Genomic DNA, 14,240 nt, shown 5'->3' on the forward strand with positions numbered 1-14,240 from the left:
AGCTCAAGATGCTGATTAAATCTTCTTAAAAGCAACATACCTAATAGTAAATATAGATGCAAGGGAGCAAGATCCAGGAGCCTCGCTAGCCGTTGGAATACTATGGAGTTAAAACTGCAAGTAGACTTTCTTTGCCCACACTTTAAAAAATCAACACATTTAATTTAATCGTCAAACTTGTTTCTTTCTTTTCCCCAAAGTTTGGGGCAGAAACGGTATGTAAAGGAGGAAACAGATGTTAAAAGGGTGGCTGGCACGTACGCGAGAGGCTAGCTGAGAAGAAAGAAACAAATGAGAGGGTAAAAAAGAGGGATATGGGAAAAGACGGAATGAAAGAAAAACCAGAGAGAAAAGCGAAAAGGAGAAGAAAGCAGAGGAAGAGAAGGCATTAAGGGAAAGAGAGGCATTTAGCTGGGAAAAGAAAGGCAGAAGAGGGTTGAACATGCCAGTTATTCGAAATGCTTTTCTCTAAGTTAAAGCCCGCAGACAGGGCCCGTTGAGAGCACGGATGCTCCCGGCAGCACTGCATCCCTGCAGGGGACTCTGCAGATCCCGTCAAACTTGAATTTTAGCAGGTACCCTGTTAAGTGAAGGGCGGGGGAGACATTCTGGAGGGAACCAGAGCTAAACCCAGAACGTACTGTGTGTGCCGCTTCTGGGAGGGTCACCGGCATGAGGATGGGTCTAATGATCTCATCTTTCTTTTCTTCCTCGGCACTATTAGTGTTCAGATAGGCAGAATGAAGTGAAACTACGTGCAAATCATGTGTAAATTGTCTCAGTTAGGAGCCCTTTATCCGAACGTGTATCCCAGCCTGGCCCATTTACTTTCCCCCCATATCTCCTTTAGCTTTAACGAGGCTCGTTAGGATCACAATAATATTCCACCCTCTAATTGCTCATCCCATTCAACAAATATGTGCACACTGCTTTTCGCATTATTTGATCCCTTATTTAGGAGGGGTGTGGAGGGGGAGAGACGGAGAGAAGGGGAAGTGCCGAGATTAAGAGTTGAAAAGATAAAAAAAAAAAAAAAACAACCAAAAAACCTTTTCCACTAACCACCCTGCCTCCCTTCCCCCTGTGCATTTGCGCGAAGTGGTAAAAACCTTTCTTACGTACTCACTAATGATTGGCAGGGCTGACAGTGATTGGCAGGGGGTGCTATGGCAACGCCACAACGACACTCAGAAGACCAATAGAAAAGCGAAACAAAATGTTTCAATGCTGCACTCACTGTGGATTTAGGGGAGATATTATGAGGCTGTTGTCATTAGGGCGATTGCTGTTGAATCATTGAATCTTGACTCGGTGGCGGTGCTGGGTTGGGGTGTGTGTGTGTGTGTGTGTGTGTGTGTGCGTGCGTGCGTGCGTGTGTGTGTGTGTGTGTCTCTATGTGGCTGTGTGTGTGTGTGCGTGTGTGGATGCGTGCGGGGTGTGTGTGTCCTTCTCTCCCTTCTGCCTGCCTTGCTTTCTTTTCTCCTTGATTTATTTCCCCCTCTCTCAGGTCATCCCATGGTTTTCCGGTCCCCTTTAGAGCTTTATCCCACCCATTTCTTCTTGCCAAACTTCACCACCGACCCGCATCACCGCTCCTTACTTCTCGCCAGCAGCGGCGGCGGCGGCAGCGGCAGCGGCGGCACGGGCTGCAGCCCCGGCGGCGGAGGCAGCTCCAGGGCACCCCAAGAAGAGTTGTCAATGTTTCAGCTGCCCACACTCAACTTCTCCCCGGAACAAGTGGCCAGCGTCTGCGAGACGCTGGAGGAGACCGGAGACATAGAGCGGCTGGGGCGGTTCCTCTGGTCGCTGCCCGTGGCGCCAGGGGCATGCGAGGCCATCAACAAGCACGAGTCGATCCTCAGAGCCCGGGCGGTGGTGGCCTTCCACACCGGCAACTTCCGAGACCTCTATCACATCCTGGAGAACCACAAATTCACCAAGGAGTCCCACGGCAAGTTGCAGGCCATGTGGCTCGAAGCGCATTACCAGGAGGCCGAGAAGCTGAGGGGTCGCCCGCTAGGGCCGGTTGATAAATACAGGGTGAGAAAGAAGTTCCCGCTGCCCAGGACCATCTGGGATGGAGAGCAGAAGACGCACTGCTTCAAGGAGAGGACTCGCAGCCTCCTCAGGGAGTGGTACCTGCAAGACCCCTACCCCAACCCCAGCAAGAAAAGGGAACTGGCGCAGGCCACCGGCCTCACCCCCACGCAAGTAGGCAACTGGTTCAAAAACCGAAGGCAAAGAGACAGAGCAGCCGCTGCTAAAAACAGGTCAGTGCACACGGCACCCCCACCCTGGGAGGAGAGCGAGAGGCAGGGCTGGGCTGATTGCTAGGCTTGGTAGTGCTGCCGGAGTTCTTTATTTGGGCCCCAGCGGCGGGGGAGTTTGTTTGTTTATCTTGAATAATAATTCATAAAGAACCAAGCCTAGTCCTGCATACCAATCTGCTTGCTCCAGCTGCAAAGCTGCAGCCGGCAAAGGAGTTGTTATGAAGCCCAGCACCAGGAAGCCTTCGCCGCTTGCCCGAACAAAGTTTATTCGCACGCACACACTCGTCCCCGGGGTGTCCAAGAGTCTATTCTTTTTTTTTAAAAAAGACTTTCCTTCTTTCCAAACCCGTGGGGGTGTTGTTCGGGTGGCAAACGGCCTCCCCAGAGTGCAGCGAAGGTTCTCTCCTTTCCTTGTGGATTGGTAAAAGTGACGGGGAGCCACCCAGTACTGAGCGTGGTGTGTGTGTGTGTGTGTGTGTGTGTGTTTTAAAATGTCACTTGTGTTGGCACATTTTAGTGGAATCTCCCCCCTCCCCCTACACACACACGCACTAAACAGTTTAAACAAACATCATAACTCAAAGTGTGCTTCTGCAAAGAAGGCAGCTGCTCTCCTGTTGTTCGTATTAATTATAAAAAACACACAAACTAATTTGCCTAGGAAGGAAAAATAGGGGAAAGCAAGGAGGCACTGAAGCGCATTTTCTTTCGCTTTTATATTTATAGGTGTACACGGGATGATTCGCTCTTTGTGTGCGGATAGTACAGTGTGTGTGTTGTGTGTGTGCGTTTGTGTTTAAAGTGTCCACTTAAAGCCAACCTTAAATTCAACTATTTCCTGTTTTGTCTCAACGTAGTTTTTATACGTTATTTTAAAATTTAAAATAGACCTTTCAATCGGCTTTAAAGATAGATTTTAAAAAATTGCATAGAGTTATGGCTGGAAGTGTGTAAATAGAACTTACTGTTCTTTTTTATATTGCCTCCCCCTCCCCCCTTCCCCCCAATTCCTTTGAATTGTACTGTTGGTACTGGTGATTCCGAGTCCTGAAAAAAATACAAAGGGCAACTGCTTCACTATTTGATTTCCATCAACTGGAAGGCAGAGCAGCTAAGTACTGTAAATAAACAGAAGTTGCGTACGGATGCTTTTGTTGACTGAACGCTGTTGACAGCGGAAAGAATACACCAGGAATTGTATGGGAGAAAATAACCAAACACGCCAAAATTAAACAATTTTAAAATGACTGGAAATTTTAGAACGATATGCATTTCTCTGCTCTTTGCGGGCATTGAAATGAAGAAATGCTCGGGGGGGGGGGAATCAGGTGACTGAGGGGTGCGTTTTGATCAACACTGGGAGTGTTTGTTATGCGTTGTGAATGACTGGTCAGCTCAGGACTTTTAGCTTCTTTCCCCTTATTCTTGAATTAGATTTCCTCTATATTTAGAACCGAATAACCAAGCGCAGGAGAATGGTCAGAATAGGATGATGCAATTGAAGATTTGTATTTGGTTGTATTTATTTTGTCTGTGTGAAATCAAATGCCTTCCCGTGCGGTGACATTGCGAGGGACAGCAGTTTGGAGTCTTTTGTTTAGTTTCTTGTTTTTTTTTTCAAAACGGAAGCAGACTTTAAATTAAAGCGTTCTCCCTTTTAGAGGGATAGAAAAAATGCATTCTAGATTTGTCGCTAAATACTTGGGAGATGTTGCTTCCCCCACCCCTTCTCCAGAGCACCAGTGTATTTCTTTACACGTTTTAAAAAATGTTCTGTATCTAGATATAAGCAGACAAGATAGGTCAGTTTCACCTGCAATTCTTTTCTGCTCCAGAGCACTCTTTGTAGCTTTCCATATCCACTGTGCGTTTGATAAACGCACACATATTGTCTTAGTTTAGATTAGGCCCACAGTACCCTGGTGTCTGGTGGAAAAATGGACTAGTGGCGGTGGAGGGGGGGGCGGGGGACAAAGAGAGATATTTTAAACGAAATCTCAGGCGCAATAAATTAGTTCCCCATCTCCATGCTTTTCTAAAGTTGGGACCTCTCTATTTATATCTGAGCTTCAGCCGATCATATCTGAAGTGGGCTTTCTCCGATCTGTTTTGAAACACTTGCAAGAGGCTGTCTGCAGCTGCGGTGACAGGAAGCCGAGGCAATGCAGTTCACGGCCGACAGCTTTACCAAAACAAGACTGAGAGAAGGGGGGGGGTTTCACCCATTGAACCTTGATGGCCTGTGTACACAGGCATGCATATGCATGTGTGTACACGGTGCCCGGGCAGATAGCGCTCTGTAGGTTGCAGATCGCTATGAAAAAGCCAGGCAGGCTGAGATGAGAAGGTGACCAAGCGTGGGGCTCCGAGCCCGAGAGGGAAGCGGGGGGATGCGGCTGGAGCCCGTTGCGGAGGGAGGCTGTTTGTTTGGTGAGTTGTTTGTTTGGGGAGGTGTGTTTGCAAGGGCTGGGGGAAGCGGGGAGCTGCCGCCTGCTGCCGCCTGTGGCTCGCTCTTCCTCTCTCAGAAGGACTGTGTCGTTGTTTTGTCTCCCCGTGCGATGCAGGCTCCAGCACCAGGCCATAGGACAGAGCGGCATGCGATCGCTGGCAGAGCCCGGCTGCCCTACACACAACTCGGCCGAGTCTCCGTCCACGGCGGCCAGTCCTACCACCAGCGTCTCCAGTTTGACAGAAAGAGCCGAGACGGGGACCTCCATCCTTTCGGTAACCTCCAGCGACTCGGAATGTGATGTATGATACCGGCAAACAATCCAAACCAACCAGCCGAGCACCCTCTCCCCGACCCAGACCAAACAGACCAACGGCCCCAGAATCAGGACACACAGACCCACACTCAGCAAGAGAAACGCCAAGCAAACAAATAAACAATAGCAAACAAACAAACAAAAAGAGAATCCATCGACACCATCGACAGCCACCGCCGCCACCAAGAGATGGAGCTAAAACTTCAACAGACAGTCACTGACACTGATGTTGCAGCGGGGGGAATAATAATAATTATATTAAAAAAAAATGACAATTGCATTCTTTTTAGGACAAGCACGATTTCTCCTTTGCGCTTTTCCATGGACGCATTTCACCCACTTGCATGATAATGATGATGCTGATGATTAAATTTGTATCTGGGAAAAATATTCTCTATAGTAAAGAAACAAAAACAAAAAACAAAAAACAAACAAACAAACAAAAACTCCGATCGAATTTGTATAAAAACAATAAAAATTAAAAAAAAAATAAAAAGGAACTCCTTGAAGAGGGAAATAACAAATGTTTATCGCCTTTTTGTTGGTTCTCTCCCTCTTTCTCTCTCTCTCTCCCTCTCGCTCTCTCTCTCTGTTTTTAAGTCCAAGTGATGGTCCAGCCAAGATGCAATCTTCTGTTTTTTTGTTCAGCAGACAATCATTTTATTCGTAAGCACCTTTTTTTCTCCCCTTCTGTCACTGCCTGTGTGGGTGCTGGTTATAAATGTGGGAAAAAGAATAGTTATGACTGTAACAGATTTTTATTTTTATTTCAAAATTTTATATGAATTATGTATATCTTAATGATGCGGTCATTCCCCCAGTTTGTAATATATGTGTAGAAATGCCTGTATATGATATTTGCTCTTTTCTTTCTTTTTTTCCTCGCTCTCTCTGTCTCCATCTCTCTTTCGCTCCTCTCCTTTCTATTTTCCTTGACTCGGTGTTCCTTGCACAAACTTAGCTGTCACGATCTGACCTGCTAGGTTTTAAAAAGGGACCTCAGCGATAGAAAACAGCTTAGAGTGCAACTGTAGTTATCTTATGCAAAAGCTATTTTGAGTATTTCATAGCCGCTATGGGGTCTCTTCTTAAACTCCACGTAGGACGCTTATACTATTGTTTCCTTCACTGCGTGTTTATCTATATGTACAAACTTTCTAAATCAAATACAGTATTCCATTTTCTTATCTATTCAGCGATGTTGGTGTTTTTGTCTATTGCAAATTATATATCTGTATCTATATATTACTCCCCACGTCCTAATGGAGAAATTATTTTTTAATCTTTGCTTGGTTAGGTGAGCCACGGTGAATTATTCAAGTTTATATCTACTGAAGCTCTCAGGCTGGTTAGCAATGCACGCCAGTGGAATCTGGAATTTACTCGTGTGTATGTAGCAGCGAGGCGCGTTTGACTTTTTTGTCTGGTTTTCGTTTTAATTTCTATGTGTTTTGAAGTAAAGTGCTGTGTTTGTCGCCCATTTAAAATTAATTTTAAAAATAATATAAAATCACTTTTCATTAAATGTCTGCCTTAGTGAAATGAACAGTGTCTGTAAAGGGGAAGGAAAAGAAAACTTCACGTTTGGATAGGCAAACTTGGCCCCCTTGGGCTGATATAACCACTGCTCCGAATCTGTTTCCAAGACACAGTGATGTCCTTTCAATCCTGCTTTCACACCACCGGCTCAAGCATTTTTTCATTTTTTCAAAAAACTCTGAGCCTAAATGATCACTTTGCCCATCTATTGGGATTAGCAGGTTTCTCCAGAGAGCATTTAAGATGTTTTAGTATTTGTTTGTAGCTTTAAATGAAAACAAAAACTATAAACTACTCTCCCTAATCAGGTTTCAGCTCCTCCCCTTGAATCCTAAGTATATTGTAATGTGCTGAAAGAAGCCTTTATTTGCATGACTAACAGTATTCCAGCATCACCTTTTGCATTAAAGTTTTGCTTAGCCCTCGGCAGATTATTCAACCGTGAATTAACAAGAGGTGAATTCTAAACTTGTTTTTACTTGAAAATACAATTTTGAAACTTATTAGGATTAGTGCGAAACGTGCCTGGAATTTCTTGACCATATCAGAACTAATTTTGACTTCCGATTTGACTTTGTTTTGGCTGCATTTTTTCCTCTATTTGAAGGTCCGGGCTAGTTGAATGGGAAGCTCCTGAAATTTTAGGGAAAACTATAGACATTCCAAAAGGAAGTTTTACGGGGAGAAAGAAAAGCCCATGCCCTATAGTTTGGAATTTAATTCAAAGAACATTACTGATGATTTTCTCAAAAAAAGCTGAAATGCAAATATATTTATAGATCTTTTATATCCTTCAGAAAATCCTATGTATATTTACTCAGCTTCCTTTCAGCACAAGCAGTTGTTGGGAACGTGTTTATTACCATCGATATTTTTAGGGAAGGTTGCCCAAAAGCTTTAAAAGAAGGAATAGCTAAGCAACAATAACTGATGTGTAATCACTTGAAATACTATAGGGAAAGAAAGCGAGAAAAAGAGTGTGTAGAATGTTTATCTTTATCATTTATGGTCATCGTTGTTAAGCTGTACCTTGTTACCTGGAAGGCTTCCAATCAGAAGGTCTTTACTTTGCTGCTCTGTTATCATACACGTCAGGGCGTAAAGTGGGCTAGAATCTGTTTAGACGCGTTTAGGAATTGCCCCCAAATAGTGAAAATCAGTGAATTTGCTCACCTAAATTTAAAATCCCATCTGTACCCTTTCTCTGTCCAGCTCCCTGAGAAAGCAAACCCCTACTAAGGAAAAATAATACAAATAATTCTCAAATGGATTCAGCATTTACACTTACACATGCATTCCCGTTTTTATTCAAATGAAAAGTGCATTTGAATTTTACATAATTTGAAATATGCCTCATTTTGTAGATACACCATATTTAATATTCAGGCATACATAAAATAATACCAGCGTTCTGTTAACGTGGCACATACCATAATATGCTGAAAATTAGTTTTGCTAAATTCATTGCATATTTAGCAGCATAGAAGGATTTTTTTAATAACGTGACCTATGCAAAACTAGCCTTGATTTGAAGATAAGTGGGAAAAGAGAATCGTATTATATCTCATGGGGAAATTAAATTATATTCTTAGTCCTTCATCTTCCCCCTGTAGATGCAAAGAGCAGGACAAATACTAACATGGGGCAACCATACTCCAAAGTCTCTGCATCTTCGCAGGCAGCTGGCGTTTGAATTGAGTCATTTATAACTGTTTTCTTCGTCAACCCCAATACGTGTTAACAAGGAGCAAAGGCCCTTGTAGAGAAAATCACAGCACCTAGGAGTTACTCAAGATCATTGCCAGGGCAGCTATCGACATTATTTGTGAATTTTTAAAAGTGCAATATTTTAATTTCTCTTTTTGATGAGCCTCATTATGCCTCTGCTATTTGTAACAGAATTAAATACCTGGAAAGATTCAGAGATGTGAAAGTTTCTTCTTCATCGTTTTAGAACCTAGAAACTGCATTTTTAGGCGTCAACTCACAGTAATATCACGCATGAATTTGGCAAATTTCTCTAGGTCTTAATCTTCATTTTCATGCTCAACATCATAACAATAGTTTGTCATTTGTTTTCCTGGAATACCCACAGCTACTCCTTTAAATAGGAATATTTTCCCGGCCGTTTATAAAACAGAGCTAACGTTTTATAACTTTTCTTCCCTACATCAGCAACTTTCTTCCCTAAAACTTCTGAGAGTGATTTTCAATTTCTTTCCTTTTGTTTTATTTTTTCAGTCCATAAAGTTAATATCCCTCTTTTAATGTACGGAACAGTGACGCTTGGTAATGTGGAATGAGTCCATGAAACCCAGCTCGTTTTCATAATGGGGCTGCAGGCCCAAATATACAGATTTGTAAAGTATTTGTCTCCAGTATTTCCCTCGGGCAGTGTGTGTGTGTGTGTGTGATATAGTATATAACGTATGCATCCGTACACGCACATAAACCATATATTTGTGTTTATTTGTATTATATCTGAAAATGTTACCACTTATGATACCCTGTTTCAAACCTGGCCCCCATAATAGATAAATGATGTTGTTTTGGGATTTGCATTAAAAACCTGAATGGTTGATTGAGGTGTAAATCTATGAAAATCTGCATTTAAGCCTTCTCACCCACTAAATCCATCTGCCCTGGTAAGATAGGGCCTATCGGAAACTCCAAACTGGGGGTGGGGGGAGGAGGGCAACTTACCTCTTCACTTCCTCTGGACGATCATTATCGACAAGCCCTCTACAGTATTAGTTTATTATCCGTGACAAGCTTGACTGTTGGTTAAAATGAAATTACTCGGAAGCTGAAGTGCATTTTAAGCGCAAGCCATAGGATAGGAGACAGATGGCAGAGACCTCACAGATCCAGAGCCCACCGGTGCCTCATCGGAACTTTCAGTTCATGGCACAGGGGATATGATCTTCCGAGGAGAGCCAGGCGGAACTCCCGTTAACCAGAGCTTATTGGGATGAGTCAAAAGGGGAACGGAAAGTGAGTTTTGTAAACATAGATTTATACATTGAAATCCTCTGTCTCACGCCTTGCAAAGATTATACGCACACAGGCAGTCTTGCATTGCAAGATTTTTTTTTTTAAAAAAAAGCATTAAGTTAGACACAAGGTTACAGTTTAGTTGTGACAAGAATTCTTAGATTTTGTGGCAGACATATCCACGCGTTATTTATGTGCTTCTGTGTCCATACATAGAGATCTCGACTTGCGGTGAGCTCCACCTTTCCGAGAGTCCTGTGAAATAAAGTGTGCACGTTCATCAGAGGGCGACCACAATCTCTCTCTCTCTCTCTCTCTCTCTCTCTCTCTCTCTCTGTCTGCAGCGTCTTTGTCTGAAAAGCCAATAAAGTCACCTGAAAACCCTCCCTGTTTTAAAAGCTATCTAAATGTCTGCCAGGGGCCTGTAACGTTGTTTCGTGTCCTTTGTGTGCCTGCGATACCATCGTTGACCGTAGTCCTTTCCCGGCTACGACGGGTTTTCGATAATCTATAGATCCCCCTCCCTGATCAGTTACAGCTGGCTTTTAGAAGAAGCTGAATCTGCTTGCCCGTTGCCCTTAATCTTTAGCATACCCAGATGAGGTTATAGCCCCGGCCCAACGTGAAAAGAATTGTGGACGTTGGTGCCCTGGTATTGCTCTGATTTCTCCGGTTAGCTGAGCACAACTTTCTATTCGTGTTTATTCATGCAGTTTCTTATTGAGCTCCACATTGCACTGGCCCGGATTCGGCGTGCAGGGAAAGGACAGACAAACACCGCCTCTGTGAGCGCGCGCGCGCACCCTCCCCCCCTCACAGCCACGGAGTCCTGTTTGTAAAAGGACACGCGGCCTGGAGTGGGAAGCTGCAGTCCCCCAGCCCTATAGAAAGACCAATTAGAAAGAAGTTTGCAAATGGTAAAAGAAATGAACAAAATACCCAGTTGCAAAATCAGGACAGATGATGGGGGGGGGGAGGGGGAGGGGGGGATGAGAGAAGGTGGTGGGAAAAAGGCATTAGGAATATTACCAGTGATACGGATAAATATTACATTCTGGCAAGGTAATCACAAGCCATACAACTAGAGCGATGGCTCACATTGGTGATTAAATAACGCTAAGGTGGATTTTGAAGCTGTGAATGTGTGTGTGTGTGTGGGGGGGGGGTTGTTTAGTTTTATTTTAAGACGTTTGTGAGACAGCAGGCGCCAAAGCAGTCCAGCATCTAGGGACGTGCAGGAGAAGAAGAATGCAAAAGAGTAATTAATAAGTAAAGGTTAGGTGTAAATATCGGGAAGTGTGTGGTTAGAATCGCTAACCTGTAATGGAGATGGAGTGGCAGCAGCATCCCTCCGGATGGCAGGTCCTGGGTTGAACAGGTCTGAAGACCGGGGGAAACTACACTGGAAGTCAAGATTTACAATATCCACAGCCGGATTTCGATTGACTTTAATTTCAAATTTAGCTATTAGAGGGAGGCTTAGCTCTACTGCAAATATTTGCCTTTTCTCCGCACAGAAACATCACGAGAAGTTCGTTTAATAAGGACCATTAAAGTGTATCTTTCAATGACTGGAGGAAAATTTGGTTTCCCCCTGGAATAATCTATCTAGCAATATTTGTCAACAATACAATAGTTTAATAGTTCAGTAGATGTATTGATTTCTGACCTCTCTCTCAGTGTGTCCGCGTGTGTACACACACGTGTGTGTATTTGCATATATAATACATATATGTGTGTATATATGCACGCGCACACACACACGTATGTATTCTTTCTCATCTGAAGATTAAAATAGCTCTTGTAATATCTTGTAGAACATTAAACATGCCCTTTAATATCTAAATAGGTCAGCAATATAGTTCAATAACATTGAAGGTGCCTGTATATTCTCTCTTCAGTCTGTGATAAAACATTCTTTAAGACTATTGGGATTTAAAACTGTAATTCTATTAAATAGTAATTGAAGGGTCGCGAGAGGCTATGATACAGGATCAGCAGTGTGTAAGCCGTCCGTTTGAACTTTAATTTGGAATCATAGGCAGATGGGATCACGGCCTCTTTGTGATGCTTGCAGATTTAAAACTAGCCGGCACAGGGAGGGGAAAAAAACCTGCAATGCAGATTCATTCATTAAACATGAAAGGTTAGTGCGAGAGAAGATAAACGTTTAGACGTTTAGGTAAATACAGAAATATTCTGTCCCCGTCTTCCCTTCCCCTTAACCCCCCAACTACCTCAGTTACTGATTTTCTATTGTTATTGTAAATAACTTTTGTTTATATCCCCAACGGGGATGAACTATCTCTGAATTATTTATTTATACCTGGAATCGCATTTTATCTATGAAACTTTCATTCCACATTGTTTGCTAATGGCTTGAAAGATTTTTGTCTGGTTTGGTCTTTTTTAAGAGGACGGAGGGAATAACTTTCACATGAGGAAACAGAAATCTTTTTTCCTTCGCTATCTGCCACATGCGTCTTGTTTCACTACTTATTAAATATAATTGTCTTCTCCAAAGGTCTCGCGAAACAAAGCAGTGTTGAATGTTTGCGGACTTTACAGAAAAGGAATGCACTGTGTGTGTGTGGGTTTTGTTTTTGTTTTTTGTTTTCTAAAAACTGCGTTAGGAATAGATCTCTCTGACTCGGAAGGTAAAAATAAATACAAAATTCTTAAATGGAAATCAAGCGTGTTGCTATGTAAAATCTCCATTGTCTGTTATCCGGTACAGGTCCAGTGGAGTAGTGTGTTGGGGGGGTATTGTATTGTGTTGGTGAACTCTTAGGCCTCAAGATCGTGTCGTGCCACCTTATCTGAAAACAAAAGATTTGCCAGTTGCAAGAATCAAATCTCACTAGCAGGTTTTCTCCGCCTCTTGTTGGTGTCCTATTTAAACCCCCCTCATTGTTTAGTTCTAAATATTTGTAAAGCAGACAATTTATGAGTTAACCTAATTAACACATCCATACTGTATATTCGTGGACCAAAGAGTACAGAGACTTTCTAATGCGATGGTTGCATGTGATAGTCATTTCTGTGTTACAGGAGATTACAGCAGTATTGGAGCACTTCCAGATTGTAGATGGTTTTAGATGTTGAATTTTCAGATGAGTATTTACCATCATAACTCATTTAAGACCATTATTAAATAGAAATTCTCAGCAGGGCTCTTTAATGATGGAACACGTTACTAATTACAGAGTTTACGCTCTGTTTTGGCTAAGCAGTCTAGAGGGATGGGATTGTGCTTTGCATGCAAAGCCAATATTACTAACGAGGAGCGTCAGACCCCTCACATTGCAATCATACCATTAAAGAAAGCCATTCCTGCCTTATCTGTGCATTTAGATAACACACGCATTTTGTTTACCAGATTCCCAACAAGTGGAAAGAAATAAAATACTGAATGGGATTTTTTGTTTCCACTGTGCTCTTGACCTGTTACAGCCCTACACTAGCGGTGCTGTGATATCTGTCCACATTCACTCTATAGCTCAGGAAAGCTGAACAATTTGTGGTTGTTCCGCAGAGTACACCTTTGTTCTCAGGTTAGTGATGTTAGCTTCCTTAGCTTCCCTGCCACAAAGTGTATCAGCCAGGCTGAACCTGACTAGTGTAGGTATATATGAAAACACAGACAGCAAAGGTGTTTGATCAGCATACGCTAAAGACTGGAGAGTAACTCTTATATTATTTATAGAAATACTGGGTGTCATTTATACTTTTCCTGCCCACCCAAAGGTCAAAAGGCGCAGGGGGTAATGTTTTGCTTCTGAAAAATACCAATTTCATTTTCCACTCTGTGAGCTAGCTTCGCCTACTCCTCAAGCCATTCTGGAGAAATTGTTATGCTCAGTCAAAGCCAACGGAAGTGGATCCTCACCACTGAGTTGTTCTTTAAAATGGGATGGGTGTGTGGGAGAGGGACGTGTATATCGCCTTCTGTAACGCATTCTCTTTTAAGCAAGGAGCCAAGACAGAGGTGTCTGTCTTTTTCACATTGGCTTGAGACCTAAGGAGTTACTTAGTGTAGAGTTAGTTACAACTTCAGAATTCTAACGTCTAGCAGCCTACTCTGTCTTTGCTGTCTTTGTCCCCTAGGTCATTTTGCACATGCACAGTTAACAGTCATTTGCCCTGAACGTTTATGTTGAAATGCAATAGCCATGGGCATAAGAACATAAGAACGGCCATACTGGGTCAGACCAATGGTCCATCTAGCCCCGCATCCTGTCTTCCTACAGTGGCCGGAACAGAATTACCAGCTACATAGATTCACACAATATGTTGGGGAAGAGAGAACGCAGCTTTTGTAAAGGGAAAGGAAGTTAAATATATATGAGAATAAGTTACATAAATGCAATATATATATATAGTGGGTCCCCTGAATTCATACTTACTTTTACGGACAATGGGAATTTCCCTGCAAACTCCCCCCTCCCAACCTCCATTCCCACTGTCTCTTTAAGTTATGATGGCAGTGTTATTTTCAGACCTACCACTACCACGTGGTTTCGTTGTTCATGAAAGTATTAGACACCTGGGATACTTGCATTTATGTAACTTATTCTCATTCTCTCTATAAATTATACTATGGAATGATATGATTCGATAAGAAGATTAAGAAGCCCTGAAAATGGTTTTGTTTTTATCTTGCTATTAAAGT

General features: G+C 42.8%; 1 protein-coding gene across 1 annotated transcript; it reads left to right on the top strand.

The window, feature by feature from the left end:
• The first annotated feature begins 1,235 nt into the window (after nucleotides 1-1,235).
• On the top strand, nucleotides 1,236-6,610 carry SIX3 (SIX homeobox 3). The gene is made up of 2 exons (XM_073339106.1): nucleotides 1,236-2,270; nucleotides 4,835-6,610. The coding sequence occupies exons 1-2, from the start codon at nucleotides 1,516-1,518 to the stop codon at nucleotides 5,025-5,027; spliced, it is 948 nt and encodes a 315-aa protein (XP_073195207.1). The 5' UTR covers nucleotides 1,236-1,515; the 3' UTR covers nucleotides 5,028-6,610.
• Nucleotides 6,611-14,240: the final 7,630 nt, after the last annotated feature.

The sequence above is a fragment of the Lepidochelys kempii genome, chromosome 3 (assembly GCF_965140265.1).
Source record: "Lepidochelys kempii isolate rLepKem1 chromosome 3, rLepKem1.hap2, whole genome shotgun sequence".
Classification (NCBI taxonomy): domain Eukaryota; kingdom Metazoa; phylum Chordata; order Testudines; family Cheloniidae; genus Lepidochelys; species Lepidochelys kempii.

What these genes read in the sequence shown, in the direction of transcription:
- SIX3 (XM_073339106.1), top strand. Translation starts at nt 1,516, where the DNA reads ATGGTTTTCCGGTCCCCTTTAGAGCTTTATCCCACCCATTTCTTCTTG. An exon ending in GCAGCCGCTGCTAAAAACAG is followed by an intron (nt 2,271 to 4,834) that starts GTCAGTGCACAC and finishes CGTGCGATGCAG; the next exon opens with GCTCCAGCACCAGGCCATAG.